This window comes from Danio rerio, chromosome 6 (assembly GCF_049306965.1).
Source record: "Danio rerio strain Tuebingen ecotype United States chromosome 6, GRCz12tu, whole genome shotgun sequence".
In the NCBI taxonomy this organism is placed as follows: domain Eukaryota; kingdom Metazoa; phylum Chordata; class Actinopteri; order Cypriniformes; family Danionidae; genus Danio; species Danio rerio.
In genome coordinates this window covers 20,525,324-20,542,337 of record NC_133181.1, presented here as the reverse complement: position 1 = coordinate 20,542,337, position 17,014 = coordinate 20,525,324, and the positions used below count along the sequence as shown (strand labels likewise).

General features: G+C 34.1%; 1 protein-coding gene across 1 annotated transcript in view; it reads right to left on the bottom strand.

Annotated features, from left to right (window-relative positions):
• Positions 1-1,359: 1,359 nt before the first annotated feature.
• aldh1l1 (aldehyde dehydrogenase 1 family, member L1) overlaps positions 1,360-17,014 on the bottom strand; it is a 32,632-nt gene continuing 16,977 nt past the window's right edge. The window contains 14 exon segments of the mRNA NM_001198772.1: positions 1,360-1,415; positions 1,557-1,756; positions 3,377-3,482; positions 3,565-3,730; positions 7,026-7,124; positions 7,242-7,341; positions 9,110-9,203; positions 9,377-9,464; positions 9,557-9,662; positions 9,806-9,876; positions 12,537-12,687; positions 14,853-14,980; positions 15,067-15,186; positions 16,809-16,956. Of these exon segments, the coding sequence (NP_001185701.1) occupies positions 1,360-1,415; positions 1,557-1,756; positions 3,377-3,482; positions 3,565-3,730; positions 7,026-7,124; positions 7,242-7,341; positions 9,110-9,203; positions 9,377-9,464; positions 9,557-9,662; positions 9,806-9,876; positions 12,537-12,687; positions 14,853-14,980; positions 15,067-15,186; positions 16,809-16,956 (1,633 nt within the window).

Genomic DNA, 17,014 nt, shown 5'->3' with positions numbered 1-17,014 from the left:
TCAATTGGTACTAATTGTCCCAAGGTGTGCCAAGAAAATATTCCCTACACCATTACACCACTACCAGCAGGCTGAACCATTGATACAAGGCAGAATAGGTGCCTGATTTCATGTTGTTGATGCCAAATTCTGACCCTACCATCTGTATGTTGTAGCAGAAATAGAGACTCATCAGACCAGGCAACATTTTTCCAATTTTGGTGAGCCTGTGCAAAGTGTAGCCTCAGTTTACTGTACTTAGCTGACAGGAGTTGTCATCCGGTGTGGTTTTCTGCTGCTGTAGCCCATTTGCCTCAAGGTACGATGTGCTGTGCTTTCATAGATGCTCTACTGCATACCTCGGTTGTAATGAGTGGTTATTTGAGTTATTGTTGCCTTTCTATCAGCTCAAACCAGTCTAGCCATTCATCTCTGACATTAACAAGGCATTTGCAACCACAGAACTGCTCTCACTAAATTTTTTTATTTTTCGGACCATTCTCTGTAAACCCTAGAGATGGTTGTGTGTGAAAATTTAATTAGATCAGCAGTTTCTAAAATACTCAGACCAGCCTGTCTGGAACCAACAAAAGTACCATGTTCAAAGTCACTTAACTTCCCATTCTTCTCTATGCTGATGCTCGGTTTAAACTGCAGCAGATTGTCTTGACAATGTCTACATGCCTAAATGCATTGAGTTGGCTAATTAAAATTTGCATTAACAAGCAGGTGGACCTGTGTAGCTAATAAAGTATATATATATTATTGTATAATTGTACAACACAAATGCACAAGAACAAAACACTCTAAATAGACTCTAAGACTAAAGAGACTAAAGAAATATTCTAAAGAAAATTGTAAGACAATACTGGATTGATTTTTCTTTATTTATTTAAAATTTTTTGCACTTCCTTGGAATATGTTCATCTGTTTACAAGGAAGAAATTAAAAAAGTTCTGGTTTCTAAAAACTGTATAAAATACAGTTCAGTTATTACAATTCAATCCAAAAATATCAGTGCAGTGAAGGACAACGGGTCAAATAGGTTTACCCAAAACTTTTCACAGTCTCTTAACCTAAGCAAGTGATCTGCAAACAATATAAAGTGAAACAACATCCATTATAACTGATAAAGTCTCATGCATGGTCCTTGAATTTCTCCAATATTATAAACAGCAAGACATTTACAGGTATGATGCAAAACTAGAAAAACACAAGATTTCATTTTTTTAATTGTCTCAAGAAATGGAATTCATTCATTCATTCATAGATATATGTAATGATTAAGTTTACTTGACAATTTATTGAAGGTCAAGCTGAAGTGCCACTTCAGAGCATTAAAATACCGTAATCTTTACTATACGTCCAGTGTTTTGTCAGTTAGTATTCCACTGTGACACATTTAGTCTTCAGATACTCATTCAGAGCTTCTTGACCTGTATGGAAAAGACACCCCGTGTTATACAAAAACTCCTTTCTTACAAGTTAACAAATGACTGAAATCTAGTTTAGTAACCACACATTGAACTGTTAGATGTATGTGCATTTAAATGAATTCACCAGGTATTATGTCTTACCCAAATCTTTGCCAAAGCCAGATTGTTTGAAGCCACCAAAAGGAGCTGCCACATCCGTCTTGTTGTACGTGTTGATGAACACAGTGCCAGCCTGAAGCTTTTCACTCACATAGAGAGCCTTACTAATGTCACGTGTAAACACACCTGATGCTAAGCCAAATTCTGTAGCATTAGCCCTCTGCAGCACCTTGTCAACTTCTCTGAATCAAGAAAAATGAGAAATATCCGATTTAGATTCTTACTAAATTGTAACAATTCAAAAAAATCATTGCAATGTACACATTTAAATTGCTGGCTTTATATACAGCTGAAGTTCTCTGAAGTTTTCTTTTTTAAATATTTCCCAAATGATGTTTAACAAAGCATAGAATTTTTCACAGTATATCTTACAATATATTTTCTTCTGGAGAAAGTCTTATTTGTTTTATTTTGGCTAGAATGAAAGTAGTTTTGAATTTTAAATCAACTTTACCTTTGTTTTTTGATTGTCTACAGAACAAACCATCATTATACAATGATTTGCCTAATTTACAGTTTTTCTCCATTGGTGTGGCTCATTTCGGGAAACAGAAATTACATTCTCAAAACAGCATGGACAAGCCTCCACACCACTTGCCAATTGTTCATAATAGACTTGAATTTCTCATTCATTTCATCAAATGGCAACAGTCTAAGTACATCTTTGCTATTGATTAAGTAAAGATACATTTTGAACAATTTCCAATTGAATAGATCTTGTTGATCCAAAACTGATTGTTAATTCTCAGTCTAATGAGTGTACTCTCCAAAATGTGTCAGCCTCATTTCATTGTATAAGTCATCACATGCACAATAGTCTGTTCAATTGTCAAAATTAGTCAAGACCATAATACCACGAATACCATATAGTAGGTGAATCCTTGGAACATTTGATAACAATTTATTACAGCTATTTATTCTTTTTTGCTCTGATATATGGAAGTTACTTTGTGTGGTTGATCATTACAATAAAAAAAGGAGTTACCATCTCCTTGACAGCCAGGAACTATGTTTCTAACTACAGTTTCAGAGGTGTAGTTGCAGGCATACAAGTTTTTGAATGTTCATTGGAACGATGAATTTGGGAAACGGCAAATCAATGAAAGTTTGTGTGCAATGTGTGATGTCAAACCTTGTAGGCTACTCTTACACTAAAATCCTATTTCTTTTTTCAGTCATATGCACAAGTGTATTCTGTTAGACAAAAACAGTACAGTAACCATTGCCAATAAAGGATTGGGCTAAGACTGTAAGGTGGACATGAGGAATATTTTAGAGGTCCTGTGCCATAATGACAAAACATCTAAACATTTTGACTTTCGGGGCTTACACAATGCTAAAGGGATGAAGCATTTTGGGGGCACTGACTGTTTAAATGAGAAGGAAATTTAGTTTCGACACATGAGTGAACTATTTTGGGAAAGGTATGAGCTTTTGTAAGTGAGCTATAGTGTTGTGCTAAACTGTAACACTGTTTTGCCAAATGATCTTAGAATTTTGAGAATGTAATTTCTGTTTCAAGAAATGAGTCAAACCAATGGAGAAAAACTGTAAGTTACACTTTAAGCTGAATACTAGTATCTTGAAAAAAAACAAACTAGTAAAATATTATGTACAGTCATCATGGCAAAGATAAATGAAATCAGTTAATAGAAATTAGTTGTCATTTAGAATCAGAAATTGGGGCAATATATACAAGGGGGCCTATAAGTCAGGAGACTTCAACTGTATATTGTATATTTAACTGTATACTGTATATATGATCAGCAGTTTTAAGATAATGGTAAATATTTTCAACCAACCCATTGCTGAATTTGGAGATGATCATGACAGGCCCAAAAGACTCCTCGACAGCGATATACATGTGATCCTGCACATCAGTGAAAACAGTTGGTTCAAAGAAGAAACCTATAGATATAGAAAAAGTAAACAGCGTTGAACCGTTGTTGCCCTGCAAAGAGTAATTCTAATACTGACGAAGTCCTCTCACCTGGACGCTCCACTTGTTTTCCTCCACACACTAATTTTGCTCCTTCTTTGACCCCCTTTTCGCAGTATTCCACCAGTTTGTCCAGATGAGCTTTGTGGTTTTGGGGACCGTGGTCTGTGGAACGGTCCAGAGGATCACCAATCTTCATCTTCCTTATTTCACTAACCTACATGAATTGAATTATATTTCATGACTTTTGAATTTATCTTTGTCATAATGTACCCATCCTCATTTCATTTGTTCATCTTGCGAAGACAAAAAGTTTTTTACTTTTGTTTCTTTACACTATGACACTTTAAAATGTTATTAAAAAATAAACAAATATGAAGAGCAGGTTCAACTTTCATTGATAAATTTAGCAGTTTAATGCAAGTTTTCTAAAGAGATATGGTCAATTTATAAGATTAAGAGATTGAATTTGATTTACTTTCTTCTTTTATTCATGGATAAGACATTGTTGTAAAATATTTTATTTTTGATGTCAGTTTTGAAGCAGCTTCGTTTTTGGTAAATAGACTGTCAACAGAAGAACACTTAGAATACAACCTAGATAGCATACAGATGTGGGCCACTTTAGGCAGTTATGTGTCACTGGTGGTCTTCCTCCGGCCCAGATCAAATAAATGTGAGCCTGAAGTGGCCCATCTGTACAAAAGCAAAAGGGGCCAAAGATTCCAATTCATATATGGGCCATTTAAGACAAATATTTTGCACTTATGGCAAAATGTAATCTAAATGTGAGCCTAATGTGGCTCATCTGGAAAAGTTATCTTAGGACATAAGTGTGCCATTTTTGACAAATAATTGGCACCGTAAACTCTGGCTAATGCGGCTGTGAGCCTAAAGTGGCCCAGAGAAAATATGGCAAATATGGCCCAGTTATTTTAAACACATGTGGGTCTCTTTCGGCAAATATTCGGCACAGTAAACTCTTGCTAATGTACATTTGAGTCTATATTGGCCCAGAGAAAATATGGCAAATGTGGCCCTGTTATCCTAAAACAAATGGGCCTGAATTATTAAGTTGGTTAAACCATAGCTCTTTGACATGGCAGATATGGGTAGTATAACTAATTTTTGGCCCAGATCTGGCAAACAGGAGCAGACCACCCTAGAGCTATGTCATTCCATTCAGTATGTGGTCCGGATGCAAGTGTAGGTCAGATCTGGGCGAGAATAAAAGTAAACTGTGGCCCGGAATACAGTCAGTTCTGGTTCAGTTGGATGAATTCTAGCTGATATGTTGTATTGCTATGGCATATTTGTGGCCCAGATCTGACAAATAGGAACAGACCAACCTAGAGCCATCACTCCATTCAGTATGTGGTCTGGATGTAAGTGTCTGGTGTGGGCTGGATCTGAGCCAGAATAAAAGCAAATTATGGCCCAAAGTAGGATCAGTTTTGGTTCATTTGGATGAATTCTGGATGATATGTGGTACTGTTATGGCCCAGATCTGGCAAATAGGAGCAGACCGGCCAAGTGCCCTCATTCCATGTGGTATGTGGGCTGGATGTAAGTGTCTGGTGTGGGTTAAATTTAAGCAACATGAATTTTGCTAACTTGGAACAGACTTAAAGGTCACCCACAAATTAAAATTCTGTCATCATTTACTCACCCTCAAGTGGTTCCAAACCTTAAAGGGTTTCTTTAATCTACTGAACACTAAGAAAGATGGGCTGATTTGATCGGTCAAAATCTTCACAGACCAGCACACCCATGAGCTCAGAGTGTCGCAAATGCATTTTCTATTTAAACAACGTGGCACAAGGGGCGACATGTTGGCTCAGTGATTAGCAGTCACTGCCAAAGCAAGAAGATCGATGACTCAAGTCCTGGCTGGGTCGGTTGGTGTTTCTTTGTGGAGTTTGCATATTCTACCCGTGTTGGCTTAGGTTTTCTCTGGGTGCTCCGGTTTCCCCCACAGTCCAAAAACGTACACTATAGATGAATTGGGTAAGCTTAATTTGTTTGTAGTGTATGTGTGTGAATGTGAGAGTGTATGGGTATTTCCCAGTACTGGGTTGCAACTGAAAGGGCATTTTTAAATTTTGTAAAGAGCTGTGTAAAATATATGCTAGATAAGTTGGTGGTTCATTCTGCTGTTACAACCCTGATGAATAAAGGGACTAAGCCAGGGGTGTCCAAACTCGGTCCTGGAGGGCCAGTGTACTGCAGATTTTAGCTCCATCTGCCCTAACACACCTGCAAGGATGTTTCTAGAAAGCCTAGTAAGAGCCTAATTAGCCCAGGTGTGTCTGATTGGAGTTGGAACTAAACTTAGCAGGACACTGGCCCTCCAGGACTAGGTTTGGACATCCCTGGACTAAGCCGAAGGAAAATTAAAGAATGAATGTGTGAATGAATGAATAACATGGCACAAAAGCTGAAAATGCACCGAAATAATCAGAAAATACCCAAAAAAACAACAACAACAAAAAAACACTTGCGCCATATTGCACCAGGTGTATTACAGGGCCTGGTGTTTTGAAGATAGTGGTAAACCTGTATCCATTGTCCTCATTCTTTAAGAAAACAAATACTATTGATGTCAATGGTTATAGGTTTCTAGCTTTCTTCAAATAATTTAGGGGAGAATGAAACAAGTGAAGGATGAGTAAACAATGGCAGAATTTTATTTTTGACTAAACTTTGGGATTTTTTTAAGTATTTGGAATAACACGAAGGTGAATTAACAATGACAATGAATTCATCAGTCAACACATGCCATTTAAATAGTCTTAAATGATTAGGGTCTACTTTAAAGATGGCGTTAATGGTTATTAGAAACAAATATTTCAGCATTAATATATTAAAAGTAATAGATAAAAAAAAATAAACTTGATGGTATTGGAGTTTTTTGTTTTCTTACACATAAAACCAAAAAAACCCACACACATACACACACGCAACAAGTAAAACATCACAGACATTTTGCAAAACCAAATACTTCTTTCAAAATGATTTTAACTCTTCTAAAAATGGCATTTTACATTGTAAGCCCTCACACAGACATAGAATAATTAGCTATTTACATGCCAAAGTAATGCAAAAAGTGCTATTTTTACTTAGATTTCTTGTCTCGTTTCTAGTCCAGATTTATCAAAATTCTTAAATCAAGAAGCAATTTCTATATACAAGCAAAAATACTGGCTTGTTTTAAGAAAGAAAATGTCAAAATTAAGCAGCTTTTTTCTTTAAACAAGCAAAATAACCTTGTTTTTACCCCACTAGCAGATCGTTTTGCTGATTTTAGGAAATAATGTCAAAATTAGGTGAGTTTTCTCTTAAAACAAGCCAAATGATCTGCTAGTGGGCTAAAAAAGTAAAGAAAAACAAGATCGTTTTGCTTGTTTAAAGAAGAAACCTACGTAATCAGTAAAGTGGCTCTCAAGTATCACTTTTAGTGGCTAAACATTTAGAAAAAAATTATATATATTTATATATTCTCATTTATTTACCACTCTTTCCAGAAAAATGTCATGGATGGACTCCTCAATGAATAGTCTCCCAGCTGCAATGCAGTTCTCCCCCTTATTGAAGAACACAGAGCTCATGCCCTGTAGAACACAAGTGGAGGGACCAAAACATGTCAGCAATTCCAAAGAACACACTGTTGACAATGGCAAACATTGTATTTTTCAATACGATTGTGATAATACTGAGTGTGAACAAACCATTCTGACTGCCTTGTCCAGATCACAGTCATTAAAGATGATGAGAGGAGATTTCCCTCCGAGCTCAAGAGAAACCTTTTTCACATTGCTGACTGCGCAACTACAAGACAGACAAGCATTTTATGATGCAAATATGAATGAAAACCCAACTTTCTTCCTATTTGACCTTTTTTTAGTTACCTTTATTTAAACAAACTGACATTATGCTGATATTATGCTATGATATTATGAGTGTAAAATGTTTTCTGCATTTCAGTTGATTCATCTGTGATAATGCATAATAATGGCAGCCAATCAAAAGAAAATCAGTAACACATTTAAATTCTACTGTTTTAAAAGAGGAATATTTGAATAAGTATTTCACAGGAGGGCTAATAATTTTGCCCTTAACTAAAATACATTTAAAGGTTTATATTGTTAATCATTAACAATGATTAACAATATAAATGGATGGTCTTTAGACCTTTCTTTCTGTGTGCTTGATGGCCAAATTTGAGTGATTGTATTCATTTGACAATCGTTTTTTGACAAGTTCCTTTTAGTATTCAAGCCTACAATAAACATCAAGAAATGCAACCTAGTATTCCATAGATTTGTAACAATAGAAGCATCTATACCAGAGGGCCTTTTGGCCAAAGTTGGCCCATAGTAACCTTTGATTTGGCCCACGAACCAATGAGAGAAGAAATGGATAAATGATGGGGAAGGTTGAGGTGAATCGTAATCGTAATTTTTTACATTACCTTTTATTTGTATGTTTAATTGCTGACCAAAAAAAAAAACTGAAATGAAACGTTTCAAATAATCAGAAATTTTAAAGTGATATATATATACAGTTGAAGTAAGAATTATTAGCCCCCCTGAATTATTAGACCCCTGTTTATTTTTTCCCTCAATTTATGTTTAACAGAGAGCAGATTTTTTCAACACAATTCTAAACATAATAGTTTTAATAATTTACCTCTAATAACGGATTTATTTTATCTTTGCCATGATGAAAGGAAATAATATTTGACAAGATATTTTTCAAGACACTTCTATCTAGCTTAAAGTGACATTTAAAGGCTTAACTAGGTTAATTAGGTTAACTAGGCAGATTAGGGTAATTAGGCAAGTTATGGTATAATGATGGTTTGTTCTGTAGACAATCTAAAAAAAATCTAGCTTAAAGGGGCTAATAATTTTGTCTTTAAAATGGTGTTTAAAAAATTAATAACTGTTTTAATTCTAGCCGAAATAAAACAAATAAGACTAACTCCAGAAGAAAAAAATATTATCAGACATATTGTGAAAATTTCCTTGCCATGTTAAACATAATTTGGGAAATATTAAAAAAAGAAAATAAAATTCAAAAGGGGGCTAATAATTCTGACTTCAACTATATATATACACACATATATTGATATATGGTTTTATTGTAAAAAGGACATTATAGAATGTAATACACACACACACACACAATACACAAGTATTGATACAATAAAAATATGTTTTCTATATATTTTTGAAATAATATTAAGTTAGGAAGTTACCATGGCAACTTCAACGTAGCACAGTTTGGTATATTTAGCTTCAGCCCAACACCCTCAATCAAGTGTGGTTTTTGGCCCATCATAAAAAAAAGTTTGGGCACCCCTGATCTATACCCTCAGGCACAAGATGTGACTGATCATGTATTTGGACAGTTACAACAACATAAATATGCAATATGGTTTTATTTGAAATAAATAAATGTAAAATGTCACCAATTGCAATGCGTTACCCAAATATGCCACCCAAAAGAAAACCTGCGTGGAACTATTGAATGCCACCCCCTAGTCTAAAAACTTGACAAGAAAACATTACATTTTAAAAACATGCATATTTACCTTTTCATGATATGTTTGCCAATCTCAGTAGAGCCAGTGAAGCCCAGTTTTCGGACATCAGGGTGATCAGAAAGTCGCTGACCAACCAAAGACCCTGAAATGTACAAATTTGATAAAAATGCTATTCATCTACAAGCAGTTAACCTCAAAAATGATCCAATTTGTGTTAAACAGACTAATGTTAATATTAAATGATCTCCAAAACAAAGAGAGAGTAAATCTTACATGTCAGAATATACATTTGTTCTGTGAATGTTTTATTTATACCTGATCCAGGCAGTATGTTCACCACCCCTTTTGGAAATTTTGCCAGAGCAGTTAATTCAGCAAATTTGAGAGCAGTCAAAGGTGTGACCTAAAAATCAACAAAGAAACACTTACTCAGTCCTTATGTTGTATGTTTTTATATGTCGCATGTTAGATTGAGCTGTAACTGCAGGTGTTTACCTGGGCAGGTTTAAGAACTACAGTGTTTCCAGCAGCCAGGCAGGCCGCAGTCTTCCAAGCCAGCATCATCAGTGGATAATTCCATGGAATTACAATGCCGCACACACTTTACCCAAACAAAAAGAGCCAAATGTTATCATTGCTCGTTCCACATGCACCAAATACTTGATTTGAGTTCATCAAGATTATTTTGTTTCATTACGACAAGACTGGAAGAAAACGTTTTATTAAAGGGAGGCTTGATTTTACCCAATGGGCTCTTTCTTGGTAAAGGTAAGGTTTCGATTAGGTCGAGCCTGGTTTATGGGAATAGTGCAGCCCTGTGGAAAATAATTTTAGAAACACAAAGACAGATTTTAGTAAAACCACAGTTTCCAGTCATATATAACAAAATCATTAGTCACTCTACTATTAAGAGTGACAGTATTGTTTTGGAATATAATGTAGTAAAATAACCTTTAAAAGAATATTATGGGCTGAATAATATTTAGGGTCATTAGGAGCATGAATTGAAAAAAATAATAATTTGAGGACTTTACTATGTTAAATTTAAAATGTAAAACAATTAGACATAACTTCATCCTAAAAATGTTGGCAAGCCACTATTTTCCACACTATATTATGTTAAAATCATTTACATTACATTTTTAAACTATATGTTTAGAGATTGGATTGATTCACTTCTAAGTATTTCAATGTAAAAAAAAAATATTTTGGTCTCAATCAACTTTATGCCACAAATGCTGAAGTGAAGCCTATGGTTTCATCCATACTTAAAATTGGTCCTCCGCATTTAACCCATCAACAATTAGAGTGAGGAGTGAACACACACACACACCTGCAACCTTTGGATTAAAAGTCCACAATGTTGTCGCAGTTTAACTCGTATATATTATTCTCCTTTTCCAAAATATGTTAAAGAAGGTAACCCTTGATTTTGATGATGCAATTGCACGTCAATTTATTCTAATTCTCTCCTAACCCAACAGTCCACTAAATCTCTACAAACGCTCTAATGAGATTTAGCTGAAAATAAATGTAGTCACATTGTTGCACAGGCTAATCATAGTAAACAAAATGCATTAAAACGACAGCTTATGTATACAGTAGTAAAACATCAACATCATTAAAAAGTCTGAAACCACTGATTTTAGCAATAAAAATATTTCTGCAAAGCAAATGATTAACTTGTGGATGTAGTAGTGTAAGAGAAAAACGACAGACCCATTTCTTATGTCATGTGACTGGCTAAAACATTCAAAGGGGTGTGTTCAAAATAACACTGTTAAGTTTAATGGGAAACTTCATTCATTGTGACAAAAAAAATATTGTACTTTCCTAAAGGACTTTTAATAGCAGCTATTTCTTTCTGAATTGTGATGTAAAATGAGTCGTGTTAAACATTGTTCAGAAATTCTATGTAATTTAAGTAAAAAGTTAATTGGAGAGGGGAAAATATATAGCCTAATGATGAGCAGCAAATTATAGGACGCTTATCTAAAATGATCTCAAAACGTGGCAACAAAAAACTGAAACACGAAATAGATAACGAATAACTTTAGTTAAATGGATCCACGAAAGATCCAGTCAGTCCCTTCCAGACAGATAAAATACTGTCTAAAATGACCCATACGTACAGTTACAGTCAGAAGAGGATTAATGGAAATAACGGCATAATTGGAATCGGTTCAGATTTGCCAAGAAATACATTTACGGCCAAAAGAGTAATGTGGACTGATATTGTATATTGTTCATTTCAGATCTAGTGCATATAAGTAACAGTATATAAGAAACATCGACATAATCGTGTTTTCTTGCAACAACGCCACTATTGAAATGTCCCCCTCCCTATGCATCGGATAAAAAGAAGAGCATTTTTCATGTTTAGTTCTATAAGTCCGATATAAACTTGTGAAATCCTCCTTAAAAGTGAGTGAGAGAGAAAGAAAAAACACCTTCCCATCATTGTCAACTTGAGCTATTTAGTACTTCGTAGAGCTGCTCAAGAAATTATCATTCCCAATAGTCACATGGCATGAAATGGGATTTTAATTATCAGATTATAGGTCATCATTTTCATGTGATGGTATGAGGATTTTAAAAGCATTCAGGCATGAGTAAGTGTACCATTTGTAACTTTAATGATTTATTTTGTAATGATATTATTTTACGACACAGACTATGAAGTTATATTAATATTAATTTAAAAGTTATAATATTTTACATTTGATAATTCAACTACTGTCTCTGAATACTGTTAGACATCTCAAAAAATTTTTGGGATCTTTTTCCTTATTGTATTTTATCTACGCTGTATTGTTTATACCTCTACAGTATCAAGACAACAATCTAAAATGATAAATCGTTCCAAATAGAAATATTCAAGTCACCTAGTGAAATTGTATTTGTGTTGCAATATGTAATTGCAAAAAAACAAAATATAGCAACGTTACATTTTTCCAATATTGTGCTGTTGTATTTAATAAAGGTACTGAACTGATAAAAACTGGAGAAGATGATGCACTGGTGATCCCAGAGAGCACAGATCTATATAAAAGTATGGAATATAGCAAATAAATAAACACTAGCTTTGTTTCCATCCAAAGATGCAAATTAAATTTATGCGCATAACTGGAATATTGCATATAAGACATGTGAATAAAGCAGTGTTTACATCAAATGAGTCATAGAGAACAAAATCGTCACTTCCTGATTAACTGGCAGCAAATATCAACAGTAAAACAGAATTTACTGCGGTAGTAGAAGCTGTGGGAATCTTTTCATTATTTAATAATTAATTTGCGCCTCAGAAGACAATATGCCAACATGCAATAAACAAGTTTGAAGGCATCAGATGCGAAGCACAGACGCTAAAGTTTATCCTGCTCATATCCATAAATGGCCATAAAAATAGGTGGATAGAAACGTAGATAGTGTGCCATTCATTAACTCTAGCAAATATATAAACACACAACCAAACCTGAATCTTGTCACACCAGCCAGCAAAGTATCTGAATGTCTGGATAGACATGCCAATGTGTGTTTTGAGGGCAAGAGTATACACTGCTCCCGAGTCTATGCTTTCAATGGTAGCCAATTCTTCTTGATGCTGCTCCATCAGATCTGCCAGTCTGAGAAACACACACAATTGCAGATTCAATGAAATCTTTCATAAGAACAGCAGAGGTTGATGTAGACATAATCTGTCACATATATAGTTTAATGTCACATCTACAGCTTTTATCAGGAAGAATAGTAAACCAGAAAAAAAATGTGACGTAATATGCACAAAAAATATTCATACGGTCGACTGCAGACCAACAGAAACTGAAGAAGATGCTTCACTCAGTCTGTGACAATACACTGCAAATGTGCTTTTCTTACTTTGATTTTTTTGTCTTGTTTCTAAGTAAAAATGTAAAAAAATCTTAAATCAAGATGCATTTTCTAGACAAACAAAAATATTGTCCTGTTTAATAAAAAATAAGTAAAAATAGTGAAAAAAGTGAGTTTTATCTTAAACAAGCTAAATAATATGCCAATAAGATAAGGAAATGTCAAAAAGGTAAACAACATTATTTTGCATACCCCATTGCCATATTATTTAGCTTGTTTTAAGATAAATAACATATATATATATATATATATATATATATATATATATATATATATATATATATATATATATATATATATATATATATATATATATATATATATATATATATATATATATATATTTGTTTTTTTTGCTTATTTTTTTTTTTTGCTTGTCTAGAAAATGCTTCTTGATTTAACATTTTTAGATATTTGAACTAGAAAAAGGTTCTAAGTAGGAAAATTGTTTGTTTTGGAGTATATTGAACTTCAAACTTGACTGTCATTGAGGCTATAGGAGGACCAACAAAGTACCGACAGTTATGTAAATATTGTCATGCTAAAAGTTCTCTGAATAATTTCTGGTTGATTGATGGAAAGATATGGTGTGTAATGAACTACAAAGTTACCTTACATTATAATGGTTGATTTGTTCTGACAGATTTTTTAAACTACAATGAATAAAGTGACAAATGTTAAAGGTGTCTTAATAGTTTTTTGCTTTACCTATACATTACAGTAAGTGCAACAGAACTTTGTCTGTTTATGAGAAAAAACTTGATGTGCTCATTTTGAATGTTGAGTGTGGCTTGTTTTTTTTTCTACTGCAAGCTGATTGGATGTAGTAAAGTAAAGTAGAAATTACATTCAGGAAGATCAGAAAAAAAAAGGTTTGGGAGAGTTATTACGGATGGATTCGGATTTCTGCCTTACTATCTGTCCTAGCATGGATCAACGTTTATCCTTTTCTCTGTACTTTATAAATTATTGTAAAAATTATTAGTTGGATCAGTATTGAATCATGAAATGATTTTGACTAATGAATAAAGTTAACACATTGTTTAATATAATGTAAGAACGTTCAGTGTCCTTGTTCCTCTCTTTGTCAGTTTATTTTAACTTTATTTTCAGGAGCCATGAAACCAGGTTGGTCATGGAGACCTTTTGAGTGAAACTTCTGAGCCTGATGACTGGGAACTGTTTCTATTGTTATTTCTATGAGTAATACTGTCTAAAGTGTCTAAAATTATTTTGCTCTTTTTATGATTAATTCTTTTTAAAGTGATTTTCTTTTTATGCAAAATAGATTTCGTGTGCAGTAAGAATATAGCAGCCTGAATGCTGTTTATACCAGTTTTGAACTTGTTTGATAAGACAGCTGAGAGTACGAAGAAACAACCTTGGGTTTTTACAACAGATTGTCTCTCGTGTGTGTATATGCATCCGATGGGTCAGTTCTACAGGTCTAAGACTAGCTCTTAATTGTCTATGGGCGACCTGACCCAAGTCTCCAGCCGCTATCCCTATCTGGATTCAGATACGACCCCGCATCGACGTACCTATTTAGGGCTGTCTATCTTTGTTTTAACCAATGAAAACCTGTTACCTTAATCACACTCTTTCTGGTCTTGTGTAGAGAGTATAATTGTTATTGATTTGTGATTGTAAGCAGAGAGGCCTAGGAACTCATTGCGAGTGTTGAAGCTGGCTTCTGCTGATGGAACTGCAAACTGTCTCCGGCTCTTCTTCATTTGACAGACTGGTCATTCTTTGGGTTCAAACTGTGTGTTATCCCCAAATTACAACCTAACAACAGATCTGTTTGTTTTCATAGTGTTTTCATAGTTACAAAATAAATATGTTTAGTTTTGATTTCATATATACTTTAAATGTTAGGTAAAAGAAATCATTAACATACTTGTAAAGCAGCTTGCCTCTGTCTCTGGGGTTCATCCTCCCCCACTCTCCTTCCTCAAAAGCTTCTTTAGCTGCAGCGACTGCTTTTTCCACATCAGAGATCTGAGCTAAAGACACGTCGCAGATTGCCTACACACAAACAGAAGTTGATATTGAGCATATGGAAGTTGAGGAAAAAATATGAATAGAAAAAGAGATGTGTGCCCAGTATGTACTTGTCCGTCAGTAGGGTTAATGCTCTTATAGGTCTTTCCCCCTTCCGCATCCACAAATTCCCCATTTATGAAAAGCTGGTGGGGGATGTGAATTGTCATATTGTTCAGTTTCTTTTCTACCTACAACAGACATGCAAACACATAATTAAAAATAAATAGATATAGATAAAAATAAAAAAATGAATCAATTAGAGCATTAGAGTGAATCAATTAAAATAACTGACTTTTTTATATGCATTCCGGCTTTTTAATATCAGCAATACATGTTAAGGTTGAGGAAATAATATTCTACTGTCAATTTTTTGTAATATATGTAAACAATATATTTATTCTATACGTTATATTAAATTCATATTTTGGGGCTAAATTTTATAATGTTTTAAATATGTTTGAAAAGACATACAAGTAGACGTATCCATATATCATTACTTTATTCTTCTCTAAATCATGTAAAAATGTTAGATTGTCATAATTATTTCCTCTGACACTACACAAATATTCTTCACATGCTGTCCTTGGTATATTTATTCTTTAACGCCTGCATGAACCAGAAGCTGCAACCTTTTTTATATTGTGACAACTTATTTTAAACTTTAACTTATTTCATTTTGAAAGAGCGGGAAAAGCGTTTGAAGGTTTCGGATTTATACCTTCCAATTCATCTCAGCATGAATCAACGGTTATCCTTTCCTCATCATCCTGTTTCTCATTATTTTTATTAAATATGATTAAATAATTATTTAAATGAGTATTTAACTTTGAATTGGTTTTAACTAATGAATAAGTAAACACATTGCTTAATATAAGAATATTTAGTGCATTTGCTGTTTCTTTATAACTATTTTCAGGAGCCAGCAAACTAGGTTAGAGGTCACAGAGACCTTGAGTGGAACTGAGGGCTGAGGACTGGAAGAAACTGTTTCCATTGTTATTTCTATGAGTTTATACTATCTAAAATGTCTTAAGTGATTTTGCTGTTTTTATGGTTAATTCTTTTTAAATGATTTTACTTTTTATTCAAGATAGACTTTGTGTAGTAAGGATATAACTGCCTGAATGTAGATTATACCGGTTTTTAACCACTTTCAATAAAAACGGCTGAGAGTACGCTCAGCCTTGGGTAAGAAACAGATTATACTTTAAGTGTGTGTGTGTTCTATTTGACTGTGGAACCGTATCACAGTTCAGAAGTCAGCTCTGAACAGTCTAGTGGATGTCTGACGTTTATGCTTAAGATATTGTTCAGATTAGTACGCACGCACCCTATTTAGAAATTTCCGTGTTTTAACCATCTGTTTTAACTATCTGTGTTTTAATCAATCAGGTTAGAACACCTATATGTGTGACGCAGTTAATGACGTTATGTGAGAGTATAATTGTTATTGATTTGTGATTGTAAGGCAGAGCGGCCTAGGAACTTATAGTGAGTGTTGATGCTGGCTTCTCCTGATGAAACTGCAAACTATCTTCAGTAAACTTCATTTATTTATTTGAATCTTCGACTCCGGTTCTTCTTCATGTGACAGAAGAAGATGAGTTTTAACCCCATCTGGTCATTCTTTGGGTTAAAACTGTAAATAATCCCTACACGTTTCGGGGGTCATTACCACCTAACACCACCTGACCATTTCTGTCTGTTGACAATACAGTTGGAAAGGCGTGGTTAACATAATGTGAGCTAACAAAATCATATGCTTTTTATTAATATTTTTGATTTGTACTTTAACAAGACATATACTAACATAGTCTACGTTGAACTCTTCTTCCTCATCCTCTCCTCTTAACTTCCTCACACACATTTGAATGAACTCTTGAAAGCTTGTCGCCATGTAAACGTCCTCATTCTGCAACTGCAACTGTGCTGCCCTCAACTTGACCTCTTCCACCAGCCTGCGATATGAAAATAATAACAAAAACAATCTTTGAATAATATAAAAGAAACAATTAT